The 27,516-nt window shown below is 46.1% G+C and overlaps 1 protein-coding gene across 6 annotated transcripts; it reads left to right on the forward strand.

The window, feature by feature from the left end:
• The first annotated feature begins 1,963 nt into the window (after positions 1–1,963).
• On the forward strand, positions 1,964–26,637 carry GIMAP8 (GTPase, IMAP family member 8). Of its 6 annotated transcripts, none has more exons than XM_084896930.1 (7): positions 1,964–2,028; positions 4,023–4,213; positions 4,477–4,746; positions 11,523–12,183; positions 19,511–19,556; positions 22,103–22,711; positions 25,632–26,636. In XM_084896930.1, exons 3-7 carry the CDS (start codon positions 4,682–4,684, stop codon positions 26,267–26,269), a joined length of 2,019 nt encoding a protein of 672 aa, XP_084753056.1. In that variant the 5' UTR covers positions 1,964–2,028; positions 4,023–4,213; positions 4,477–4,681; the 3' UTR covers positions 26,270–26,636. The 6 variants fall into 6 exon arrangements, with proteins under 6 accessions (XP_084753056.1, XP_084753057.1, XP_084753058.1 ...); XM_084896931.1 differs by having other exon boundaries at positions 4,625–4,746; XM_084896932.1 differs by having other exon boundaries at positions 4,634–4,746.
• The last annotated feature ends 879 nt before the right edge of the window (positions 26,638–27,516 follow it).

A 27,516-nucleotide genomic window follows, 5' to 3' on the forward strand; every position in this document is an offset into this window, starting at 1 on the left:
AGGAATCCTGAAATGGAAATATCTGGGGCAGGAGGGCCCGGGGGCTTGGGGTGATCTGCCCAGAAGCAGCACCAGCCTAGCTCCCCTCCCGCGGCGGGCGCAGGGCTCGCAGCCCCCCCTTTGTCCGCAGCCAGTTATTGGGGCGTCGGACCTCCCCGCCTCCCGCGGCTGCTGTGCGGCTGCAGCGGCGGCGGCTGCGCAGCGGGGACCGTTATAAATGGTTATCATTCTTCACAACAGCTAGCGTGCTGGTCTGAAGCATCTGCGTGTGAAATGCATCCGGATCCCCTGGTTAAGGGGTCTGCAAACTTGTTAGTCAACAGAGCCAAATATCAACAGTACAACGATTGACATTTCTTTTGAGAGCCAAGTTTTTTAAACTTAAACTACATAGGTAGGCACATTGTTATTAACTTCATTTGGGTACTCCGAAGCTGGCCTTTGCTAAAACCTCCAGGGGCCAAAGAGTCGCAGGTGGCTCGTGAGCCGCAGTTTGCCGACCAGCGCCCTCGTTAGAGAATATGCAGAATGCTGCCGGGTGTCTGTTGTACCGGGTTTGGCAGCCAGGGTGCGATGACCTTCCAGAAACAAGGAAGGTCTGCTCCACGCGGCTCTGCCTCTGCGACTGGAAACTGCACGCTCCGGCTTCCAGGGAAAATATCCGGCTCTGGGCCCCGAGCCTCTGCTCCGGAGCAGGGGTGCTCGCAGCTGTCCGAAGGAGGAAGGCTGGTGACAGGACCAGCGTGGGGAGCAGAGGAGGGGGTGCCATCCAGGGGGACCCTGTGGCACCAGGGGCTGGCTGATATCTCACGAGGCCTTGGACACGGCCCATCCCTGCTGGTCACCTCCCGAGAGAGACCACCCAGGTAGTCGGGTCTGCAGAAATCCACACGTGAGAGAAACCGCAGAGCACAGCCCGTCTTCGCCGCTTACCTCAGGATCAAAAAACGGGGGTCAAACGCTAAGGGCCTTGGTCAAGCCCACGCTGCCAGACTAGACCCCAGCCTTGGCCCCGTTCTGTGTCTTGTCTCCAGACGACAGGGCCTCGGTGCCACTGGGGAGGGGCGCCACAAGGCGCTCCATGCACTTCGCTGAGAGCCTGCGGGGGCCGGCAGCTCACAGACCCTCCAAAGGAAGACTCCAGTCACCATCTCTTCCATGTGCAAGATGCTCTGCGCACGCGGTCCTCGGAGACCCTGCGCGGGCCAGGCTCCCTAGAGGCAGGGTCTCTGACTCCAGCGCTCTCGGCGGCCACCTCTCAGGACCCACGGGAACCACCTGAAGGAGCTCGGCAGGTCCGGCCTCACTGTGGGCTGTGCGAGCACCTGGGGCTGCTTCCAGGGGCTCCCATCCCCATCCCCCAGCTCCAAGCAGCAGCCGTGGTCCGCAGTAGATGGGGCGGCTCCGCGAATTCATTGCTACTCCTTTTGAGTTATGCTTCCTACAGTCCTTGGACACACACCGTGTTTCCTTGAACATGACTGGAGAAATGATGGAGGTAGCTGGAGGTCACCGCCCTGCTCCCAGCTGAGCCTCCAAGGACCACTCCTCACACCAGCTGATGCCAACAGAACATTTATTCCACTCGGTCAGCCCCTTGTGGCATCAGTGGCTGCAGAAATATCCAGCCTGGATGACCCTTTAGGCAGTCTTGAAAAGCCTGGGACAGAGGGCGGGGGGGGGGGGGGGGGGGGAGAGGGAGTCCCACTGCCCTAGTAGGGATGGGACCTGAGGCCCCCTATGGCCATTATTGCCCCAGGGGCAGCCCAATAAAATGCCCCCAGGAGTGAATTCACATGCCCTCCCCTTTCACACCTCTGTTGGCCCAGAAAGGAACTCACTACAGACTGATTCATTTGCCGCTCAGCATAACCATTATGGCTTGTCTCAGTTCCTGTCCTTATAAGGGAATTCCTTGTATCACATGACCTAATGCATCTAGGGGAAATAATGAGCAACATAATGATGAACAGAAACAGACCTGGAGACAGAGAAGCAGCGATCAGACTGTCAAACCTCGGAGGGAAGGTAGGGGAGGGTGGGGGCAAAGGGGAGAGATCAACCAAAGGATTTGTGTGCTTGCATATAAGCCTAACCAGTGGTCCTGGACAACAGGGGGTGGGCATACATGGGGAGGGGTTTGGGATGGGAATGGGGGGATGAAGACAATTGTGTGACACCATAATCAATAAAGAAATTAAAATAATAATAATAAATAAAATAAAAGAAATATAATAATAATAATAAATAAATAAAATAAAAGAAAGAACCTAAATAGGCTGCATTTACTCCAGACTTTTTGTAACAAATGCTAATGGGAGAGTGGCGCCCTCTAGTGCACACTTGGAGAACTGTCGTCAAGTGTGTAGAGGGCTGTTTCTCTGGTGCCCTGAGGCCTGCCTGTCACCTTTATATTAGAATGTACCAGCAGGAACCATGTAAATCGCCAGTAAATATTTGTTGAGTGAGTCAATAGAACAACGAGGCTTTTTGGAGTGCCCTATGGAAGTGAGTAAAAAAAGCAGACGTGTGAAAGTAAACTGTCCCTTTAGAGACAGAATGAAAATTGATGGCAATTATAGGGGACAAGAAAAAATGGGAGGCAAAAAAAAAAATGCAATGTTTTTTTTTCCTTTCTTTTTTTCCTGAGTTTCTAGAGGAAATAAAAAGAAACACAGAGTAACGTTCCAAAGAGAATTAGCCAAAATGCCAGGAATAAAAGTTTTTTCATAGAAACCTAAAACATTCTACAAGGGAAGAAGCTGGGAACTGGGTGATGCTGGCTGAGCCGCCCACAGGACGAGAGAGAAGGCGTGGAGCAAGAGTTGGAAAATCCACCACCACCTCCTGGACACGGAAAAAAGAGAAATATTTACAGGCATGGTCTGATCTTATAATGAATCGAGTTGATGCCCGAAGGTGGAGCCTTCCAGGACCCAGTCCTTCTTACTAAGGGAGGTCAGTGGGGTGGGGAATGGTCCCATCAAGAGGTAGCCCCTAGCCCCAAGCCCTGGCTGGCAGAGACAGCTTCCCTTCAGCTTCCTCACAAGGCCTCCCCAGGAGAAGGTGGCTCCCTGGGGACGGCCCTGATTACCTGTGCCTTGGCCTAGCCCTGGGTGGCTAGGGGGCTGAAGGGACTGGGGGACTCTAGAGGCAGGCATACAGAGCGGCCGGACCTGCATGCCACCCTCCGGCAGAGCTGAGAGGACTGGGTGCTGCCATCTTGTGGCTGAGGGCGCCACCATCTTTGAGGGTGTGACAATCAATTGGCATATTCCCTCCTTATTGACTGTGGATGCTGCCATTTTTGTGAGGGCATGATGATCAATTAGCATATTCCCTCTTTATACGCTAGGACTGGAGGCCCAGTGCACAGGATTCGTGCACTGGTGGGGGCTGTGGCCTGCAGGGATCACCCAACTGTCCATTCCTGTCAGCCATGTGGCTTTGGACCTGCCCTCTGAGCGGCTGCTCCTTGGCCTGGCAGATTCTGTGGAGCTGGAGCACTTGCCTCTCCAGGGACATTAGATACAAAAAGTCTGGAGTGATTTCAACATGCAGCCTATTTAGGTCCTGGAAGGCTCCACCCTCAGGCATCAACTCGATTCATTACAAGATCAGAAGATTTACTCCCAGGAGGTGCAGCCCTCTGCTGCTGCCACTGCTGGCAGTGCAAGCTTTGGTGAGCTCAAGTTCACGAAATGACAAGTCTGCTCTCCTGGATGAACCCCAAGGACGTGACACGAAGCAAAAAAGCCAGTCTCGAATGGACAAACACTGCCTGGTTCCTCCAGGGTGAAGCCTCTAAGGCCGCCAGAATCACAGGAAGGGAAAGAGGAAGGAGGTTGCGGGGCTGGGGGAGGGAAGGGGAGTCGCAAGGCATTCCAGTGTTGCAAGAACAGGCTCCCTGCTTTTTGCACAACCACGTGAGCGTGCCTCACATGGCTGAACTGTGCACCTAAAAATGGCTGACACAGTCCATTTAATGTGTTGGCTACTTTCCCCCCCCCCCCCCCCCACAGTGACATAAAACTTGAAAAAGTCTTGCTCCACGTACAAATTCTTTCTGTCCCAGGAAGCATTGGGACACCATGGCCTCGCACAAAGCATGGACGGTGGGGCCTGGGAGGGAATGCTTCACCTGGGAAGCAGCATTCGTCTGAGGCCTGAGCTGCCCCGGCCAGGGATTCAGGGACGCCTTCCCTGAAGAGGGGTGAGGGATTGTTACCGGGCGCCGGACAGGCTGCTTCAGGGTGGACAGAGGTTGGGGGGCTGGTGGTGGGAACAGTGTCTTCATCGAAGCCACTAACAGTCTCCTGTTTCCGACCTCAGTGGCAGGAAGCTGCCCACAGCGCCTGCTTCGTCCCAAGCCTGATGAGGCCTCTCTAGGGGCCCTCTGCAGCTCCTCCTGGGCCTGCACCCCCCTCACCTGCCTGCCCCTGTCCCGTGTGCCTGACCCTGACTGTAACCTCACAGTGAACTTCTGTGAACTTCTGTGCTGCTGAGGCTGCGAAACCGAAAGCCACAACCCACTTCTAGAAACCTCTCTCTGCTGGGAAAGGATATTTACCAGAAAGACCTTGCAGAGCTGGCCCCGCCCTGCTTTCCTGTTTTCTCACACCAGCCTCTGTAGGATTCTGTTTGCCTGAGAGGAACGAGCAGCTGCTGCACCTGCCACGCCATGGAGCAGGCCCGCTGTGGAGGCTCTGAGGCCGAGGCTGAGGCCGGCCCGGGCACAGGAACAAGGTATGTGGTTAGGGAGGGGCCTGCACCACCAGGACTCAGCCCAGAGCGGGCAGAGCCACGGGAGGGTGCGATCTCAGGGTCTCTGGGAGGGTTCCTCCTTAGTCAGGCCTGGTCTCCCCAGCCCGGGGCGTGGGGTGGGGCAGAGGCTCCCCCTGTACTTGTAAAAACCGTTTTTCTTTCTTCACATGCCACTCATGGTCACTCATTTAACGCCATTTGTGGGGTCCCTTTCCACGTCCCGCGTGGTTCAGGGTTCTTCTTCAGGGTTCCGTGTTCTGGAGAAGGACGCACACAAATGAAAAGAGTCTGGAAAAGAGTTAATTTGGGAAAATGGGGGCAGGGGGCAGGCGGGAGTACACCCCTAGGGGGAGGACTACCCACTGCTGTAGCCTTTTGCCATCGCTTTTATTGAGGTTCTGAGATACACCCACATCCTTTGGGCAGGAAATTCCAACAGTAGAAAATCAGCGTAGTATTCCATTGTGTAGATGTACCACAGTTTTCTAATCCACTCACCTGCTGATAGGCACGTTGGCTGTTTCCAAATCTTAGCTACGGTAAATTGTGCTGCTATGAACATAGGGGAGCATACATCCTTTCTGATTCCTGTTTCTAGTTTCTTGGGATATATTCCTAGAAGTGGGATCACTGGGTCAAATAGAAGTTTCATTTTTAGTTTTTTTTTTTTTTGTTGTTGTTTTTTTTAATATATTTTATTGATTTTGTACAGAGAGGAAGGGAGAGAGATAGAGAGTTAGAAACATCGATGAGAGTAATCGATCAGTTGCCTCTTGCACACCCCCTACTGGGGATATGCCCGCAACCAAGGTACATGCTCTTGACTGGAATCGAACCCGGGACCCTTCAGTCCCCAAGCCGACGCTCTATCCACTGAGCCAAACCGGTTTCGGCTCATTTTTAGTTTTTTGAGGAAACTCCATACTGTCCTCCACAGTGGCTGCACCAGACTGCATTCCTACCAGCAGTGCATGAGGGTTCCTTTTTCTTAGCATCCTCGCCAGCACTTGCTTATTGATTTGTTGATGATAGCCATTCTGACAGGCCTGAGATGGTATATTGTTGTTTTGATTTGCATCTCTCAGATGATTAGTGACTTTGAGCATGTTTTCTTTTCTCTCTCTTTTTTTAAAATATATATTTTATTGATTTTTCACAGAGAGGAAGAGAGAGTGATAAAGAGTCAGAAATCATCAATCAGTTGCCTCTTGCACACCCCCTACTGGGGATGTGCCCGCAACCAAGGTACATGCCCTTGACCAGAATCGAACCTGGGACCCTTCAGTCCCCAGGCTGACGCTCTATCTACTGAGCCAAACCAGTTTCTGCTGAGCATGTTTTCATATGTCTCGTGGCCTTCTGTGTGCCCTCTTTTGAAAAGTGTCTAGGTCCTTTGCCCATTTTTTGATTGAATTGTTTATCTTCCTTTTGTTAAGTTGTATGAGCTCTCTGTAACTTTTCGAGATCAAACTCTTACCTGAAATAGCATTGGCAAATATGTCCTCCAATGCAGTGGGCTTTCTTGTTGTTTTGTTATTTTACATATTTTTAAATCCTTAACGGAGAACATGCTTAGAGAGAGGAAGGGAGAGAGATAGAAACATCTATTGATTGCCTTCTGTACGTGCTCTACTCAGAGATTGAACCCAAAACCTGGGCATGGGCTCTGACAGAGTTGACCTGGCAACCTTTCGGTGCACAGGACGATCTTCAATGAACTGAGCCACCCCAGCCAGGCTGTTCAATATTATTCTGTATTGGTTTCAGGTGTACAGCATAGTGGTTTGACAATCATATACTTTACAAGACACGGTTCTCTTAAAAGGTATGAACTGTTAAATAACAAGGGCTTTTCTCCTTCTTCACTTTCTTCAGCTGCATTTCTTTGTTCTTCAAGGCAAAAACCATCTTCATGGCCATAAGCAAGTATTTATCAAAGGCCTTCTCTATGTTGTTTGTAGATACCGGTGTGAACAGATGAGGGTAAGTCTCCATTCTGGTGGAACTTGCCTTTTAGTGGTGGGGAGATAAAAAGGAAAGCGATAAGTAAGTAAACACACAGTGTGAAAGATGGTAGCAGTGGGTGCTGGGCCGAAAAATAGAGCAGGGTGCCAGAGACTGGGAGAGCAGGGGCTGGGGGGAGAGGTAGGGAGGGTCAGGGAAAAGGGGAGGGGGAAGTCTTAGATATAGGGTGACTGGAGGCCTTCCGTGCCACAGGGACGATGCAGGAGAGACCTATTGGAAGTGAACCTGCCTTACACAAGTCCGGGGACTTGCTCAGATGAGCAGCCAGCAAAAACCCTCGAAATCCCATGTTTGGGACCAGCAGGAAGGTTGATGTGACAAAGCCAGGTGGAGAGGGTCGGGGCTGAGGTCAGGGAGGCAGCCAGGGCTGGAATTGGGTGGGGTCTTGGACCACTATAAAGCCTTCGCCTATTACTTTGTGCGGGTGGGAAGCAGTTGGTGGACTTTGGACTGATAAGGGATATCTGTCTTGCTTTAGGCCAGTGGTTCTCAACCTTCCTAATGCCGCGACCCTTTAATACAGCTCCTCATGTTGTGGTGACCCCCAACCATAAAATTATTTTTGTTGCTTCTTCCTAACTGTAGTTTTGCTACTGTTATGCATCGTCATGTAAATATCTGATATGCAGGATGTCTTAGGCGACCCCCGGGAAAGGGTTGTTCGAGCCCCAAAGGGGTCGCGACCCACAGGTTGAGAACTGCTGTTTTAGACTCTGGGAGAAGGTTGGAAGCTGAGAGACCAGAGGTAATGTTATTGCCGAAGTCCAGAAAAGAGCGGATGACCAGTTTAATCTGGAAAAATGAGGAAAGGCCAAGGGTGAACCTGAGTGGGGGCAGCTGAAAGGCTTAAACAAGACAAGAGAATGAAAGCTGGGTCTCTGTGGGATTCTGCTTCTCTGAGAGATAGTGACCACGCCCACAAGCATATCTTTATTTTATAGCAGATGCCACAAGGCGTGATCAAGATGTTTACAACATTCTCATGGGTTTCAGCCCTACTCAACTACATGCTCCTGAACTCTATCAATCCCACATTACTCAGGCATGAGGGGCCACGTGTTCAAGTTTACAACGATAGCTGTTGGCTGTCATTGTGCTGGAAGGCCCTGCCCTTCAAGCTGGGCCTTGCCCGTGGCAATGAGAGGACTGTGCCCTCTCATCTGTCCAAGGCTTGGACCTATCCAGACACTGTAGCTGCTCCCCACAAAGTGGAGTGGTGAAGAATGGGAAGGAATCTCCCAGGAGGACCAGAGGAGAGGGGTGCAGGGAAGGACATGCTGGGCATTTTGGGGACCTGGAGCTGAGGTGGCAGATGCAGGCGGGGTCCCTGACTGTGAAAAGCACCCACAGTTACACGCTACTTGCTCTTTTCCAGTCCACACAAAACATTTACAAAAATTTTATTGGGCCAAAAAGTAAATCTCAGCCAATGACAAATATTTTATGCAGATGTTCTCTGAACACAGTCTGCTAGCATTAGAAATAAATAAAAAAAAGATAGCTACTCTCCCAATATATTTTTAAATTTAATAATCACTTCTCTTAATTATGGACCAAAAAGAAATCATAGTTGATTTGATATTAGAGCATATTTAAAACCGATCAACAAGAAGAATGAAGGGAACAACACTCTGAAGATGTCAGTTCTTTTTGAACTAAGTTACAAATTGAACCAATGGCATTCAAAAACTCCAATAGGAATTCCCAAAGAAAATGACTACTGATTTTAAAAGCCCTCTGAAGATTTAAAAAGCCAAGAAACAGTGAGATAATTCTGAGCCACAGCAAGGTGTTGGGATTGCTCCATCAGGTCACTGAGGCCTGTTTGAAAGTTACACTGATTAAGTCATATTGGTTTTAGTAATGAAGACATTGTGGCTCAGGAATAGACTGAGAGTTCAATGGACATAGCAGAGAACCTGGACATATGGGCACCTGGTACCTGATGCTGCGAAACTTGGCTCTTCCTGCAGATTCCGACTCCGTTAAGAATGCTCATTTTCAACTAAAGGTGCTTCTCAGGCTTGCATTTCATGGAAACCACCTGGAAATTGTTGAACTACAGATTCTGATTTAGCAGGTCTGGGGTGGGGCCCAAAAGTTTGTATTTCTTATGCGAATCCAGTTGTTTGCAATCTGGGAATCATACTTGGAGTAGCAACAGCTTAAATTGTAAGAGTATAAAGTGTTTATTTAACAAAGAGGTGGTTTGAGGGAGATCCGGCAGCTTAGGGACGTCATCAGGGACCCTTTATCTTTCTGCTCCTCTGTCCTTTGGCTTGAATGGTGCATGTTGACTTTTGTTTTCTTATTTGTATTGTACCTCGTTGCCCCAGGATGGCAGCTGCAGTTCCAGACATCACATTTAAGTTCCATGCCGAAAGAAGGGGGAGAGTGATAATAGGAGCCCTCTGCTGGAGAATGCCCATGTCATCAAGAAAACAATAGCGTTTTCAGCCCTGGCTGGGTTGCTCTGTTGGTTAGAGCATAGTCTCTGCACACCAAGGTTGTGGGTTTGATCTCCTGTCAGGATACATACAAGAAGCAACCAATAAATACATAAATAAGTGGAACAACAAATCAATGTTTCTTTCTCTCAAATCCAAAATAATAATAATTAATAATAGTAGTAGTAATAAAGAACATGGCATTTTCAGAAGGCCCAAGCAAATGTTCCCTCAACTGTCACCAACTCGATCTGGGTCACATGGACACCCCTATTTGGAAGGTTGGCTGGGAGACTGAGTGTACTAGTGTCTTGTTGCTGCTATAACACATTGTGACTAAAGCCCCCCACAAATTTATTATTTCAGAGTTCTGGGGGTTGCACGTCTTAACATCAAGGCACTGAGCAGGACTGTGATCCTTCTGGGGCCTCTATGGGAGAATCTGTTTCCTGGCCTTTCCCAGCTTGTAGAGTTGGCCTCTGTCATCAAAGCCAGCAGGGTAGCATTTTCAGATCTCACTCTCTGATCCTCCCCAGCTCTGTTTGCACATCTTTTTCTCACTCTGACTCTCCTGTCTCTTCTTTTTAAAAAAATATATTTTATTGATTTTTTTACAGAGAGGAAGAGAGAGGAATAGAGAGTTAGAAACATCGATGAGAATCATCGATCAGCTGCCTCTTGCACACCCCCTACTGGGGATGTGGCTGCAACCCAGGTACATGCCCTTAACCGGAATCGAACCCGGGACCTTTCAGTCCGCAGACCGACGCTCTACCACTGAGCCAAACTGGTTTCGGTTTTCCTGTCTCTTCTTATAAGCACCACTTATAATGTGCTTACACGAGGCCCACCTGGATGATCCAAGATTCTCTCTCTATAACTGGACAACCAATGGGTCCAGGCTGCCAATTAAGCAGAGACAGGGTTGAATCATATATGAGCAGTTACTCCAATAATGCCGGCACTATGGGAGAGCAGCAGGTCATCCACAAAAATCTGCTCTACTCCTCCCGATAAGCCAGATGCTTATATTGGGTAGAAGGACAAAGATCACATAGGAAAGTAGGAATTACAGACATGAGAAACAAGGCAACATATAGTGGTTACAGGTTGCAGGGTCTGTGGGCAGAGGGTGGGTGCCTCCAGGAGCAGATTGTCTCAGCAACATGGTTGTTAAATGTAGGCAGTTCTCTGAAAAGGAGGGTGGACTGCATTCTGATCTTAGCTCCCATGTCCCAGGGTGTACAACTCTCATCGAGGTTAGAATGTGCTTTCTCTAATAAGAACACAGCAATCTCGAGTAACAGAGCATGGTTAACGTTTCTTATAAGTATAGCTAATTCCCAATATTCTATTTCTGCCCCTAACATCTCCTCCTGAAGACCCAATTACATTGGCAAAGCACCTTTTACCACTGAAGGTAACGAAGTTACAGGTTCTGGGATTAGTACATCAGCAATGGGGGTGTGGGGAGGAGCAGGCATTATTCTCTGTCACAGAGAGTGCCCGGTTTCTCCCAGCATGTAAGTGGGTAATGTGTGTAAAGAAGGGGCTTGTCAGTTTAGCCCATCTACAGTGTTTGACATTTTTATCAACATGGATTTATTTCACAAACAAGCATGCAGAGAAGATCACGGTAAACACGATTCCTTGTTCCAGTCTAATCTGAGTCTAGCACTACGGTAGCCTAAATGCTCAGGGTGAACATTTGAGTCAAAGAGAAGACACTGCTATGGCTGGTGTTGCTCAGTGGGTTGGGCATCGTCCCATGCACCAAAAGGTTGCTGTTTCAATACCGAGTCAGGGCACATGCCGGGGTTGCAAACTCGATAACCAAATAGGGGGGGGGGGGAGGGGTGAAGGAGGCAGCTGATTGATGTTTCCCTTTTACATCAGTGTTTCTCTCTCTCTCTCCCTCCCTCTCCTTTCCTCTCTCTATAAAAATCAATAAAAATCTTAAAAAAAGGAAAGAACACATTTTCTTTTCTTTTTAAAAAAATATATTTTATTGAATTTTTACAGAGAGGAAGAGAGAGGGATAGAGAGTTAGAAACGTCGATGAGAGAGAAACATCGACCAGCCGCCTCTTGCACACCCCCTACTGGGAATGTGCCCGCAACCCAGGTACATGCCCTTGACCGGAATCGAACCTGGGACCCTTCAGGCCGCAGACCAACGCTTTACCACTGAGCCAAACCGGTTTCGGCAAGAACACATTTTCTTGCTGTTCCTCTGTTTACTCTGCATGTGAGTTGGACCTTGATGTGTTGCTCTTTGTTCCAACAGGACCAGCGGGAGCCGGTGCCAGGAGGATGCTGTGGCGCAGGGCTGCTCCCGGGGGCCCCTGAGGCTTCTCCTCTTGGGGAAGCATGGGGCAGGAAAAAGTGCCACGGGAAACACCATTCTGGGCAAAGAGGTGTTCCTGTCCAGATTCAGTGGGAAGCCGGTGACTGAAACGTGCCAGAGAGAGAGTGGGACCGTGAGAGGGGAGGAGGTTGTGGTCATCGACACCCCCAACCTTTCCTCCTCAACAGCTTGTGTCAACGACAAGCAAGGAGCCATTGAACACTGCTTGGAGCTTTTTGCCTCCAGCCTGCATGTCCTGCTTCTGGTGATCCCCATCGGCCACTATAACGAGGACGACAGAGAGACAATCGAGGGCATCCAGCAGGTGTTTGGAGAGGGAGTCTGGAGGTACATCATTATCATCTTCACTCGGAAGGATGAGTTGGATGATGGCTCCATGGAAGATTACCTTCAATTAGACACATCGCTTGGAAAGTTGGTTGAAAACTGTGGAAGACGCTACTGCGCTTTCAACAACAAGGCAAGTGAGGCTGAGCGGGACAGCCAGGTGAGAGAGCTCCTCCCCATGGTCAAGCGTTTGGTGGATAAGAATGGAGAACCCGATCCCGTGAATTTCAACAATGAAGGCAATGGATCCCAGGTGAGAATTCTCATTCCGGTCTCCAAGGATCTCTGGGTTGTTAGAGAGAGTGGAATGAAGATGGGCAGAGACATGTGAAAAGGTTCCTAGGCCTTGTTTAAGGAGATATGCTACGTAATAAAAGAGAAACACTCAAATTGACAGTTCCTTCCCTATGTCCACAAGCCACGCCCACCAACCAATCAGGGCAAATATGCAAATTAACAAAACCAAGATGGCGGTTAATTTGCATATCCAGGACAGAGCGAAGACTGCAGAAGGCTTAGAAAGAAGCCAAGTGCTGCAGAAGCAAGCAAGCAGAGCAGGGGAGAAGGAAGGCAAGCAGGTGGGGCCTTGGGAAAAGGGAGGAAAGCAGGCGGGTCGGAGACTGCAGCAGGAAGCTCTATTGCAGAAATCTTCCTGCAAGGGGCCACTAGTCTATTCATAATCTGGAAAGATGAGGCACCAGAAGGCAGGTTACTTTGGTATTAAACTTTGGACTTTATTGGTGAATTCATGGATACAGTTAAGTCCGTGCCTGACTTTACTTTTCATAGTTTTGGACACCAATGACTCATTAGACCCCCTTGGCTTCAATAAAACCATCTTCTTCTTTCTCTCCCCACCCACCTCATCCCATCCTTTCTGGCCACTCGGGGGATTGCTGAGTCCTCCTCGAACGAACTCTAAAAGTCGGCATCTACAGGGCTTGGTTCTAGCCTGTCCCCAATTCTCTACACTCTCCCTTGGGTGATCCCACATTTTACAGCTTTGAGCTCCATCTATTTCCAACAGTTTCAAAATTAGCAGCCCTCACCCAGACCTTCTCTGAGTTCTGCCCCTTTTATCCAATTGCTACTTGACATCTCCTCTGCACTCTCATAAAGGACCCCAGACTGAACATGTCCAAACACTCAGTTTCTCCCCTAAAATCTGTATGATTTCTGTTTTCTTCTCAACTTGGTAAATGGTTGTGCTGCCTACTACTCTCTTCAAACCCAAACCCAGGAGTTGGCTTTTATACCACAGCTGGCATCTGCTGCCCAAGAAATTCTCAAGTCCGTGGTCATGCCTGGCACCCACCTGCTTCTCTCCACATCTGCAACCACCATCGGGTACAAGACAGCCTCTTCTCTTGCCTGGAGTATTTTACAAATAATCTCCTAACAACTTTCCCTTGTTCATTCTTGGGCCTTATATCCCCACCCATTTTATATCCCCACACAACAGCCAGAGTGACATTTTATTTACTTAAAAAAAAAACAACACAAAACTTGAATGAAGAATATATTCAGAAGTAAGGAATGCAAGCTTTTGCCACTGAGGAGCTTACGCTACAACTGGAGTGACTTATGCATAAGAAACAAAGTAATCATTGACTCAGTATAACTAAGCTTATGTTGGTATAGAGAATTCTATAAATACTAGGGGCCTGGTGCGTGAAATTCGTGCACTGTGTGTGTGTGTGTGTGTGTGGTGTCCAACAGCCCAACCTGCCCCCTCTCACATACTGGGAGCCCTCAGGGGATGTCCTACTGATGGCTGGCCTCCCTTTGTGGGAGGTAACCGGGCTGAACAGGGGAAGGCACCAGCCACTTCACCCCGCTGCTGCAGCCACTGCCAGCCACTGCAGCCACCATGGTGTTTTCATCAACACGGACTCCAGTCCCTTCACCAAGAAAAAATGACAACTTTCTTTAGGCATTTTCAAGATGTGTCTTTCATAGGATATGCATTTCTTTATATATATATTTTAATCCTCACCTGAGGATATGTTTCCATTGACTCTTAGAGAATGTGGAAGAGAAAGGGAAAGACAGAGAACAACATCAAAGTGAGAGGGACACTTTGATTGGTTGCCTCCTGCATGATCCCTGAACTGGGCCCCTGCCAGGGAGAAGCCTGCAACCTAAGTACATGCCCTTGATCAGAATCGAACCCAGACCCTGCTGTCGGCAGGCTGAGGCATTATCCACTGAGTCAAACCGGCTTGGGCAGGATATGACATTTCTTAGCCCTCCAGCAGCAGACCTTCATTTTTTTCCTTCAGAGTGTGGTGGAAAAACCCTAGATCACTTTTTTAGATTCTTATTACCCAAGTTACTAAGAATATTTCTAGTGACACACAGGAAGCTTAGACAATGTGCAGTCAGAAAAGGTGTTTCCTCTATAGTTCACACCAATTGTGGGCTGGGCCCTGCCCAGGCCTAAAGCCTCTGGCCAAAGCTTTAGGTCTGGGCAGGGGCCCTCCAGTTCCCTCTGATCGCAGGCTCCACCCCGCCTACCCCTGCTCCACTCTCTAGCTTAGGCTTTGAGCCTTGAGCAAGGGACCCCAGGCTCCCTGTGATCGCAGGCTCTTCCCCTTGGGCAGGGGACCCCCAGCTCCCTGTGACCGCAGGCTCTGCTCCTGGGCAGGAGTGGACACCCAGCTTCCTGCAATAACAGACTCCATTCCTGCCCCCTCGTTCTGATTGCAGGTTTGGTCCTGTCCAAGAGCCCCCTGGCTCAGGCCCTGCCCAGGCTGCTCTTGGCCCAGGAGGCCTTAACTCACAGTGACCTGGGTGCCAGGATGTTCCTGGGACACAGGCGTTGGGTGCTTATGTATGCAAATTAACTGCCTTCTCTTTTTTTGGGGGTTAATTTGCATACTCATTCTGATTGACTATGGGCATAACGAAGGTATGGTCTATTTACATATTGGTCTATTATTAGGCAAGATAGGTGCTGAAGAAGGTAAAGCAAACAAAAATTCAGCATGGGGGCTGTTGGGTTTGAGAGGATCTTTTTCGAGCTGATGGCCATGTGAGAGAAGCCAGCATTTACTGAGCAACTACTAAATTCCAGACACATACATGAACCGGTTTAGTCTTCAGAGCAACTCTATGCACAGATATTCTACAGATGAGGACCCTGAGACTCAAGAGTTCTGAATTATATGTATTTCAGGGACTGTTGTGAGGAGTAAATGAAATGCTTACAAAATAATTTGCAAATACTTGAAACTGGATAAATGTTCAATAATTATAAGCTGCTATTATTCTGATTGTTATAATTATTATAGAAGTGTATGAGGTCCAAATAAATTATGGAGACATTAAGGATTTAATAATCCAGCCCAGCTGGTGTTGCTCTGTGGTTGAATGTCTACACATGAACCAGGAGGTCACTGGTTCGATTCCCCATCAGGGCATTTGCTTGAGTTATGGGCTTAATCCCTAATAGGGGGTGTGCAGGAGGCAGCCAATCGATGTTTCTTTGTCATCGATGTTTCTATCTCTCTATCCCTCTTCCTAAAATAAAAAAAAAATTTTTTTAAAAAGGATTTAATAATCCAGAGATGGAGTGAAGATTTCCACTTTTAGGACTCTAGCACTAAGACATAAAAATATGTAAAGGTGTATGGACAAGGACCTTTATCACTGAATATTATGGAATAGTAAAACCAGAAATAGCCTGTAGGTCTACCAATAAAGGAAAAATTGCATTAGTTTAAATGGTTGCATATGGAGCTAATTGCATCTACTTGTGTAGATGTGCAGACATGTTAATTATTAAGCTGATTGCAGAACAAAAGAGCCTAACAAGTCTCTCAATGTGTTCATATATGCTTGCATGTATTTGTATAAATGCAGTGTTTCCCAAAGTGTAGTATGCGTACCTCCAGGGGTACGGGAAGAGTTTGGTGGGGGTACACATTGCACCGGAGTTTGGTGGGGATATGCACTGCACCGTGCTTAGCTGTGCCTAATTCTATGTTCTTATGAGTACAGGGGTACTCAGCGTTACGAAAATTATAGAAGGGATACACATATGTCAAAAGTTTGGGAAACACTGGAAAGTTAGGACAACATAGAAGGATATACAAGTTAGCAACTTATTTTTTTGGTGGATTGAAGATGGAAAAAATTATTAAGTTGTAGATCATACCTTTGGATTAAAACAAACAAACATGAAATAATTTCAGCTGGGCTGTGGAAAGTGGAAAAAGTCTGATAACCAGAGAGGAATGAGAGGACCCCAGGGAGAGATGATTGATGGCATCAAGGGTTTTGGGTAAGGTCAGGTGAGAAAGCAGGAAACTTGGCTAGCATGGAAACTTAACATAGACAAGGTTGAAATAAAGTACAGGAAATTTCTAGGGATAGCAGATTCATAAAGATTGTATGCCATTGTTTTTACCTTCTTTTTTTTTATTGTTGTTAATCCTCACCTGAGAATGCTTTCTTCATTGATTTTTAGAGAGAGGAAGGGCGGGGTGGGGAAGAGAGAGAAAGAGAACACCGATGTGAGAGAGACAGCGATTCACTGCCTCCTGCACACACCCCAATTGGACTAGGGATTGCGAACCTGCAACCCAGGTATGTGTCCTTGACTGGGAATTGAACCTTGACCCTTCCGTGCATGGGCCAATACTTTAACCACTGAGCACACTGGCTAAGGTGTTTTCAACTTTTTTTTTTTTTTTTTATTTTTTTATTTTTTTAATTTATTTATTTATTTATTTATTTATTTTTTACATATTTTCTTGATTTTTTTTTTTATTGCCCCCCTCCCTCCCTCCCACACATCCCCTCCCTCCCCATAGTTTTATGTCCATTGGTTGTACTTATATGCATTTATACAAGTCCTTCGGTTGATCTATTATCTCCCCCTGATATCCCTACCCTCCCCACTGTAATTTGACAGTCTGCCTGTTGCTTTACTTTCTCTATATCTGTCTCTTGGTTCATCAGTTTATAAAGATCTTTATCATCCACCGATGTGTGAGGTCATGTGGTGTTTCTCTTTCGTTGATTGGCTTATTTCACTCAGCATGATGCTCTCCAATTCCATCCAGGTTGCTGCAAATGATGAGAATTCCTTCTTCTTTATGGCAGCATAGTATTCCATTGTGTAGATGTACCATAGTTTTTGGATCCAATCATCTGCTGACGGGCACCTAGGCTGTTTCCAAATTCTGGCTATTGTAGATTGTGCTGCTATGAACATAGGGGTGCATATATCCTTTCTGATTGGTGTTTCTAGTTTCTTGGGATATATTCCTAGAAGTGGGATTACTGGGTCAAATGGGAGTTCCATTTTCAGTTTTTTGAGGAAACTCCACACTGTTCTCCACAGTGGTTGCACCAGTCTGCATTCCCACCAGCAGTGCACGAGAGTTCCTTTTTCTCCGCAACCTCGCCAACACTTGTCGTTTGTTGATTTGTTGATGTTGGCCATTCTGACAGGTGTGAGATGGTACCGCATTGTTGTTTTGATTTGCACCTCTCGGATACTTAGTGACTTTGAGCATGTTTTCATGTGCCTTTTGGCCTTCCTTCTGTCTTCTTTTGAAAATATTCTGTTTAGGTCCATTGCCCATTTTTTAATTGGATCATTCATCTTCCTTTTATTTAGTTGTATAAGCTGTCTGTAAATGTTGGAGATTAAACCTTTATCAGTGGTAATATTTGCAAATATGATCTCCCACACCGTGGGCTTTCTTGTTGTTTTATTGATGGTTTCTTTTGCTGTAAAAAAGCTTTTTATTTTGAAGTAGTCCCATTTGTTTATTTTCTCTTTAGCTTCCATTGCCCTAGGGGCAGTATCAGTGAAGAAGTTATTTTGGCATACGTCTGAGATTTTGCTACCTGTGGATGCTTCTAGTATTTTTATGGTTTCCCGTCTGATGTTTAAGTCCTGTATCCATTTTGAGTTTATCCTTGTGAATGGTGTAAGTTGGTGATCTAGTTTCATTCTTTTGCATGTGTCTTTCCAATTTTCCCAACACCATTTATTGAAGAGACTGTCTTGACTCCATTGTATATTCGTGCCTCCTTTGTCAAATATTAATTGAGCATAGTGATTTGGGTTGATATCTGGGTTCTCAATTCTATTCCATTGATCTATTTGTCTGTTCTTGTGCCAGTACCAGGCTGTTTTGAGAACAGTGGCTTTGTAGTATAGTTTGAAGTCTGGTATTGAGATCCCTCCTACTTTACTCTTCTTTCTCAGAATCGCTGTGGCTATTCGGGGTCTTTTATTGTTCCAAATGAACTTTTGGAGAGTTCTTTCTAGGTCAGTGAAATATGTCGTTGGTATTTTAATGGGGAGTGCATTGAACCTATAGATTGCTTTAGGAAGTATGGACATTTTGATGATGTTGATCCTACCAATCCATGAACATGGTATGTTCTTCCATCTCCTTACATCTTCCTCTATCTCTTTTTTCAGTGTCGTGTAGTTTTCCGCAAATAGGTCCTTTATTTCTTTAGTTAAATTTATTCCTAGGTATCTTAATTTTTTTGGTGCGATGGTGAATGGAATTGCTTTTTTAGCCTCTGTTTCTGTAGTTTCACTATTGGTGTATAGAAATGCCATGGATTTCTTGGCATTAATTTTATATCCTGCTACGTTGCCAAATTCATTTATTAAGTCAATTAGTTTTTTAATGGAGTCTTTTGGGTTTTTTATGTACAATATCATGTCATCTGCAAATAAGGATAACTTTACTTCTTCTTTTCCAATTTGGATGCCTTTTATTTCCTCCTCTTGTCTAATTGCAATGGCTAGTACTTCCAGAACTATGTCAAACAGGAGTGGCGAGAGTGGGCATCCCTGTCTTGTTCCTGTTCTTAGAGGGAATGGTTTTAGTTTTTGCCCATTGAGTATAATGTTGGCTGTGGGTTTATCATATATAGCTTTTATTATGTTGAGGTATGATCCTTGTACTCCCACTTTTTTAAGAGTTTTTAACAGGAAAGGGTGTTGGATTTTGTCAAATGCTTTTTCTGCGTCAATTGATATGACTATATGATTTTTATCTTTCAATTTGTTTATGTGATGTATCACGTTTATTGATTTGCGGATATTGTACCATCCTTGCATTCCTGGTCAACTTTTTTTTTTTTATAATCCCAATGTCCTCACTCTGCCTTGTCTCATCACTGACATTACTGAGCTGATTTCTTTCTTGAGGGAGCCCAGAAGTTCTCCTTAAGCCTCTGGATTTTCTCCAGGAATAGCAGAAACCTTGGGAGCTTTTGGGAAGAATAACTGTTAGGAACTGTGGAGAAATGAAGTTAGAGCTTCCGGAACAATGCCTTGCAGATGGCTTTCTGCTTTGAGAGCGAGAACCATCTTGCGTCTGGGAAACCTGTTGAGGCAGCAGCGGCCGTAGGATCTCAAGACTGACTGTCATTATGGACAAGTCTATAATGACCAGGAAGGACCACGACCATGGCCTTGATTTGACCACATCCTAATCATCCAGTTATTCTGAATTATACACTTGTGCCTCCATTTGTTTACTTTGTGAAAAGAAGAAAGTTTAGGTCTGTGTACATCATTTCTCCTCTTTATTTTTTAGGTCTGTGTGAAAGAAGCTACCTCTCAGGAGGAGGACTTTCCACATGGTAAGGTGATTCCTTGCAAGAATGTGAAGCTCCTATAGACATTCCTTTGAGTGTGCTATGCATTAAGTGATAAGTCAGAGCAAAAGTGTGCCCTGGAGACCTAGCTCATGTTAATGAGTACAACCTGTTTTTAGGGAACTCTGAACCCTTTGAGAAGGTGTAGCACCAGCCAAGGTCCTGTGCCTGGTGTATTACAATGCTGGGCTTGACTGCTGTACCCAGTTGGCCTCTCCTTCCTGGCCCTAGATCTAGCATCACTCAATTTTTGACTCCTCCTAGGAAATCAGAAGTCCCTCCTCCATAGATAACAGTAACTTGCAGAATGCAGTGATGCAGCTCAGTATGCTTGTACTGATTGCCATTAGTGATGTATACTACACTCTGTACATACCAGCACATCCAGAGCTACCGAATTCTGTGTAGTAGATGCAATTTGGTCTGTAGGACGGGCATATATAACTAATTCAACCATCTCTTCATGGATATACTTTCCAGTTTTTTTCTGGGCCAGCTCTTTGAAAGAACTGAATATGCACAACAAAAATCCCAACACACACACACACACACACACACACACACACACTACACACACACAGAACACACACAAACGCACATAAAGAAAGGATGGAAAAAAGAACTGAATATTCAGTAGTAAATACAATAAATGAGCTCTCTGTCCCCCCGAAATTTCCCCAAATAATATTTAAAATGAAAATTTTAATAATCATAATAATTGTAGTTGACATGTGCTGAAAAATTACATGTAATATATATTAATCATTCAATCCTCTTAGTATATACATGCCCCCTACTGAGGATTGAAACTGATACCTAGGCATGTGCCCTGAGTGGGAATCAAACCAGTGACCTCTTGGTGCATGGACGATGCTCAACCAACTGAGCCACACAGGCAGGCAAGAACGGACTTTTTGTAGGATGTAGGCTAGTGAGAGGTGCTCTTGGGGAAAGTAGTAATATTCCGAAGTCAACTTTCCAAGGTCCTGTAGTCTCTGTATTTCAGCTGCTTTCCTTAAATGCCACATTTACTCCCCTCCCAGATTTGTCATGCAGACATGGAGTGACAGTCTACCTGGATGGCACCCTGGATAGCAGAGCCCCAGTGACTATCCCTGGAGTTGCTGACTCTGCCATTTGCTCAGCACGTAGGTGTGGTGTTGACCTTTTCTATAAAAACTGACAAGGAAGAGAAGCGATAAAACTTGTCCCTGTCTTTGTGTCCAACTATAAGAAGAGACTTGGAATGTGTCCTCTTGTCCTCTAGGGGAGCAGCTGCAGGCCACAAGGAGAAGTGGTGGGAACAGGGCATGTGTGGAGACAGAGTTTTGTAGCTCAGGTTTTTACAGCAATTTATTGAGGTATAATTTACATAGAGTCAATACAACTCAATGACTTTTACACATCTACACATATGAGACCACCAATTAGATAAAGATATGGCACATTTCCAGCTCCTTAGAAGTTCTCATTGCCTCTCTTAGGGACTTTTACCAACATTAGTTAACCTTGTCTGTTCTTGACCTCTATATAATGTACTCATATTGCATGTAATTTTGTGTTTGGCTTTTGTAAATTAGCATGTTTTGGAGAGCTAGTCATGTTGCATATCAGCAGTCCATTCGTTTATTTTCTTTTTTAATTGCTGAGCTGTATTCAATTTTATGAATATACCACTCAAAGTTATTTTGTTATTATTATTAATATATTTTATTGATTTTTTTTTTTTACAGAGAGGAAGAGGGAGGGATAATTAGAAACATGGATGAGAGAGAAACATTGATAAACTGCCTCCTGCACACTCCCTTCTGGAGAGGTGCCTGCAACCAAGGTAGATGCCCTTGACCAGAATTAAACCTGGGACCCTTGAGTGCACAGGCCAATGCTCTATCCATTGAGCCAAACGGTTAGGGCAGAGTTATTTTTTTATTATAATTATCATCATTATTATTATTAAGAACAGTTTATTTATTTTTAGAGGGCGAGGAAGGGGGAGAGAGAGCAACATCAATGTGAGAGAAATGCATCCATTGGCTGCCTCCAGTATGCCCCCTACTGGGGATTGAGCTTGCAATCTGGGCATGTGCGCTTGACCTGAAATTGAATGAGCAACCTCTGGTGCATGGGATGCCACCCAACCAACTGAGCCACTCTGGCCAGAGCCACTCACAGTTATTTTAAACTCAGATTCTCCTTGGTCCTGCCTTAGCCCATGGACTTCATGCCCCAGTACTTTCCTTTGGTGGCAAAATGAGAGGAATGGTAAGGACCAAGGCCAGTGAGAGCCAACTTTAACATTTTTCACGTTCCTGGGCAACCTCAAGCTCTTGACATATCTCTTCATTTGTTCATGGCCCCTTTCGGGGCTCTTACTTTGATGGGTAGCTTCTGGTCCGGACTAGAGTTCTGTAGGTCAGAGCACTGATGCCATTTTCTATAAAAACTGACAAGGAAGAGAAGTGATAAAACTTGTCCCTGTGTTTGTGTCCAAGTATAAGAAGAGACTTGGAATGTGTCCTCTTGTCCTCTAGGGGAGCAGCTGCTGGCCACAGGATCTGAGCCGACCCCTGTGATGCCAGAACTAACGGTCCTGCTTGTGGGGAAGCATGGTGTTGGAAAAAGCACAGTCGGGAACATCCTTCTGGGGAAGCGAGTCTTTCAGACCGAATTCAGTGACGAATCAGTAACCAAGAAGTTTAAGTCTGAGAGCAGAATCTGGAGAGGGAGGAAAATTTTGATCATTGATAGTCCAGACTTATTATCTTTAAATGACTTTAAATTAGACCTTTGGAAACATGCCCCTGAGGGCCCCCATGCCTTCCTGCTGGTGACCCCATTGACCTCCTTAACTGAAGTGGATCTGAAGACCATCCAAAAAAGTTTTGAAGACGAATTAGCTAAGTATACGATTGTGCTCCTCACAAGGAAAGAAGATCTAGAGGACCAGAACGTAGATATATTTTTAATCCACAATAAAGTCCTGCACAGTAAGCTTGTTGAGAGTTCTGAAAGCCAAATCAGCATCTTCAACTCCAGAGTGACAGGAAAAGAGGAACAAAGCCAGGTAGATGGGCTCCTGCAAAAAATTGTGAAAATGGTGCAAAAGAATGGAGACAAGGCTTGCACCTTCAAAAAGGAAGGTAAGAAAACATTTTACATATGCTTTAAAAAAAAGCAGATATAGGCTATAGAGGAACTTTTTTATTTTCTGAAGGGCATAGAGAAGATAAAAAGGACAGGTCCATTCTACTGACTAACTCTTCTCTTTCTCCTTTCTTCTATTTAACTAAACTTAGTTGTCTTTCCTTGCATACTGTGCTGGCCTGGTCTTTAATGCTTTCATGAGCCAGGCCTCATCTCTCCAACTGGATGGTGAGGGCCTTGAAGGAGGGAGTTGACCTTTTCCAGTCTCTTGTTTTTGATACAGTTTCCAACCTCTGTTGCCCAGGGCTCCGCACTCAGGGTTGGTGATGAAATAGCTCTTGACCATTGGTTTACTTTTTCTTACTCTTAAACTGAACACATACACATACTCTCCCTTCCTTTAAAAAAAAAAGTTCCTTTTTTTTTTTTTTTTTTTTTTTTTTTTTAAATTTCAGAGAGAGGAATGGAAAGGGAAAGGGAGAGAGAGAGAGAAACATCAACGATGAGAGAGAGTCATCAATTGACTGCCTCCTGCATGCCCCTTACTGGGGATTGAGCCTTCAATCCAGGCATGTGTCTTGATCATGAATAGAACTGTGACCTCCTGGTTCATGGGTTGATGCTCAACCACTGAGCCCCACCAGCCAGACTCTCTCACACCCTTTATTGACTTTGTTTACTCTCTTGCTTCTTTACTCTTCTCTCTATTGGACAGGGGGGCCATTTTGATGGAACAATAACCTGGAGCATGAATGCTCATGATGTAAGGGCCCCACATGACTACAGATGAGATTTATTTATTAGCCTAGCCACACAGCACTATCTACTGCTGAAACAGAAGTTCCCATCCACTCAGTGCTATGCATTCTATTGACCTGAGCTGAGATCCTTCCATCCCAGCATGACTCATCCCATTCTCTTGTGCTTCAAATGTGCTCACCTGGGAAGAACATCAGATCTAAAGGAGCATATCTGTTCATTGAGCCGTTTTTGTTCCTCATTGGGGGGCCAGGTGTTGGGGAGCTTCCTAAAGAAGTGAGAGAGAGTTATCACGGTGTACAGTCCTTGCTGGTTTGGCTCAGTGGATAGAGTGTAGGTGTGAGGACTGAAGGATCCTGGGTTCAATTCTTGTCAAGGACACAGGCCTGGTTTGTGTGTTTGATTCCTGGTAGGTCACATGCAGAAGGCAGCTGATCAATGATTCTCTCTCATCATTGATGCTTCAATCTCTTTTTCCCTCTCCCTTTCAGTATTTCAGTATTATTTATTCAATAATAAAAAAATCCTATATAATAAAGATGCAATATGCAAAAGGTCACTACACCATGACACATAATGACCAATAGCAGGAGGGTGGAGAGCTACGAGTGGCCAGCTGAGAGAAGCGGCAGCAAGCTACTCTCACATGGATTCGTGCACAGGACTACTAGTATATATATATAAAAAAGAAGTAAAGACATGTGGGAATGTCAGGAGAGGCTGTGTGGAGGGATCCCAATTTGAAATGGGCTTTGGAGAATGGGTTGAGTTTGGATGGCTAAGCAGAAACGTGGAAGACATTCTGGAGAGAGTACACTAGCAATATGAATCAAAGAGGTAGGACTACGCATGCCACATGTGAGGGAACATCAGGGAGTGGTCTTGATGGGTCTATATAGAGGAGTCACACCTTGAGATAAAGTGGGATTGGGAGTTCACAGAGGCCCTTGAGAACCACAGCCTTTGAGGGTATGGAAGCAGGATGGAAACACATGACAGATATGGGGTTGTCGGGAGACTTTATTCATCTTTTAAGCACAAGATTGTGGCTTTGGAATAAGCAATTCAGTAAGTTCCCCTGGTAGGGAGAGCAAGGGGTGGGCTTTCCTTTCTCCTTGTTTTGAGGTGGATATTTGTAATTTGGGGAAAAGGTCATGATTGGGGAAAAGTGTGAAGCTACCTGAACGGAAGAGAGAGATCACGGTACAAGTGCAAAGTCATAAAGAAACCTCCAGTGATATACATCGCATTACTCCTGTAATTCTATCTGTTGGGAAATTTATTCTCCCTCACTGAGACCACCTAACAGTTTTAGTGGGCACTCATTATCATAACCATAAGGTCCCTCCCCCTTTTTTTTGTTGTTGTTACTCCTCACCCAAGGATATTTTCCATTAATTTTTAGAGAGAGTGGGAGGTGTGGAAGGAGGAGAGAAACATCAATGTGAGAGAGACACACTGATTGATTGCCTCCCACATGTACCCCACCTGGGGCATGGATGTGACCTGCAACCTAGGTACATGCCTTTGACTGGAAATCGAACCTGAGACCCTTTGTTGTGCAGGCCAGTGCTCTAACCACTGAAAAACACAGGCCAGGCATCACGAGATGCCTTTGGACATCAATGAAAGACAGTTAAATTGTAGGTCGTTGTAATGAGAAGTGCTCCATCTGGTAATCCACAGATGGTACATGTAGTTGCTTTCTCCCAAAAACTAATTCTATGGAATAATTTTTCAAATATACCCAGGAGGTTTTGTTTCGGTTAGCATTAGTCGCCATTGGGAAGACAGAGTCACAGCAGGAACTGAAGACAGAGATGAGATGAGTAGACTGGACCCAGGTGAGTAGGCGAAGAGTAACAAAGCACTCACAGGTGCCAGGGAGCCAGAGAAGTTACCGGACAAAGGAGCAGAGTGAGAGATAGGACAGTAGCATGTCAGTGGGTGAGTGCGGGGCAGGGACTGTGGTCCAAGACCTGCTTCGGAGTTCACTGTGTGCCTGGAGGAAGCCATTCCGTGCTCAGGGCTGGAGTTGTTCTGGGAAAGCAGCCCTGATGCTCCCTGAGAGTCTCAGGCTGCAATGTGTGGCATCGCTTTGAAAGGCGCACCCAGGTCAGCCCAGGGTCATGACTCTCTCCTGCTTTCCTCCGACAGAGCCCCTGCGCATTGTCCTCGTGGGGCGGAGCGGAACTGGGAAGAGTGCCACCGGGAACTCCATCCTCGGGGGTAACATCTTCACCTCTAAGCTCAGTCCCCAGCCGGTCACCAAGGTGTTCCAGGAGGGCAAGAGGACAGTGGCGTGGCAGGAGGTGGAGGTGGTGGACACTCCTGACCTGCTAACCCACTTACAGGAGGTCGGAAGCTATGTAAGTAACAGGGTTCTAGTCCTGGTGCTCCAGCTCGGACGGATCACGGCCCAGGACAGAGACGTGGTGAGCGCACTGAAGTCCAAGTTCGGAAGTAATGTTATGGAACGCATGATTGTGCTTTTCACCCGGAAGGAAGACTTGGGGGGCGAGGACATTAAAGATTACTGCAAAAACACAGACGACACATTTCTTAAGGAGACCATTAAAAAGTGTAAGGGGCGAGTTTGTGCTTTTAATAACAAAGAAACCGGCCAAGCTATGGAAGACCAGGTAACAGGCCTTTTGAAAATGGCCAATGAGCTGATACGTAACAAAGGGTCTGTGGAAGGGGAGAACGTCAGCAAAATAACCGAAGATGCCCAGGAAAGCAAATATTGCAGAATCCCAATCACAAAATTTAAAAATTGGCGTCCAAAGGTCTGAAGTGCCTGGGATCTCTTTAAGTTAGAGCTGCACTCAAGTTGGGGCGTATGGGAAGATTGGTGGATGGGGAGCAGGTTCATGACTTTTATTTTTTACTTTTTTATAATATATATTTTATTGATTTATCACAGACAGGAATTGAGTGAGATAGAGAGTTAGAAACACCGATGAGAGAGAAACATCGACCAGCTGCCTCCTGCACGTCCCCTACTGGAGATGTGCCTGCAACCAAGGTACATGCCCTTGACCGGAATCGAACCTGGGACCTTTCCGTGCACAGGCCGATGCTCTATCCACTGAGCCAAACTGGTTTCAGCGGGTTCATGACTTTAAAAAAAATTATATATATATATATATATATATATATATATATATATATATATATATATATATATATATATAAAATTGATTTTTTACAGAGAGGAAGATTAAGAGATAGAGTTAGAAACATCGATGAGAGACATCGATCGGCTGCCTCCTGCACACCCCCTACCGGGGATGTTCCCGTAACCGAGGCACATGCCCTTGACCAGAATCGAACCTGGGACCCCTCAGTCCGCAGGCCGACGCTCTGTCCACTGAGCCAAACCGGTTTCGGCGGGTTCATGACTTTTAAGGGCTTGAGAAATCAAGGCCTCTCATCTTGTGATGCTTCGGCTCTTTGAGGTAAATAAATTTTCAAGTTGGGGTAGGTAGTAGATTGTAAAGAAGCAAGAAAAAATAATGTAGTGAAAAAGGGTCAGAATCAAGTCACAGGAATTACCTTACTTTCGCAGGTAGATTGGAGTGAGGACCACGGCGAAGGCCAGCCTGTGGCCAGAATGCACAGTTACACAAGAATCAGGGCACCCGGATACATGAAAGCAAGGCCACGTCTGGGAAGTCCTGGGCATGGCAGAGACGTGGTCTGGACGCCTGTGGGCTGCCCATGCCTGCCACACCTGCCGGCCTGAGCTGTCCTTTTCTGGAGTGGTGGCTGTTCCATTGTGCCCTCTCCATTTCTAGTCTGAATGCAAAGTGACCCAGTCCCCCCTTCTTTCTGGTCCCCGAGGAAATGAACAAGACTGTGACGTTTCAAATGACTGTACTGTTAAATCATCACAGTGAAAGAGACTAGAACAAAAAATCACTAAAATTGCCAAGATTAGACAACTTTGCAAAATTTTGGAATTCTAAGTATAATTCTAGATTTCCTCTAGAAAAGGTTATTGAAAACTTTTTTTTTGCACTTTTCTCCATTCTGTATC

This window comes from Pipistrellus hanaki (genome assembly GCF_964339955.1).
Source record: "Pipistrellus hanaki genome assembly, chromosome: 10".
NCBI lineage: Eukaryota > Metazoa > Chordata > Mammalia > Chiroptera > Vespertilionidae > Pipistrellus > Pipistrellus hanaki.

What these genes read in the sequence shown, in the direction of transcription:
- GIMAP8 (XM_084896930.1), top strand. Translation starts at nt 4,682, where the DNA reads ATGGAGCAGGCCCGCTGTGGAGGCTCTGAGGCCGAGGCTGAGGCCGGC. An exon ending in GGCCCGGGCACAGGAACAAG is followed by an intron (nt 4,747 to 11,522) that starts GTATGTGGTTAG and finishes TTGTTCCAACAG; the next exon opens with GACCAGCGGGAGCCGGTGCC. An exon ending in TTGCACCTTCAAAAAGGAAG is followed by an intron (nt 22,712 to 25,631) that starts GTAAGAAAACAT and finishes TTCCTCCGACAG; the next exon opens with AGCCCCTGCGCATTGTCCTC.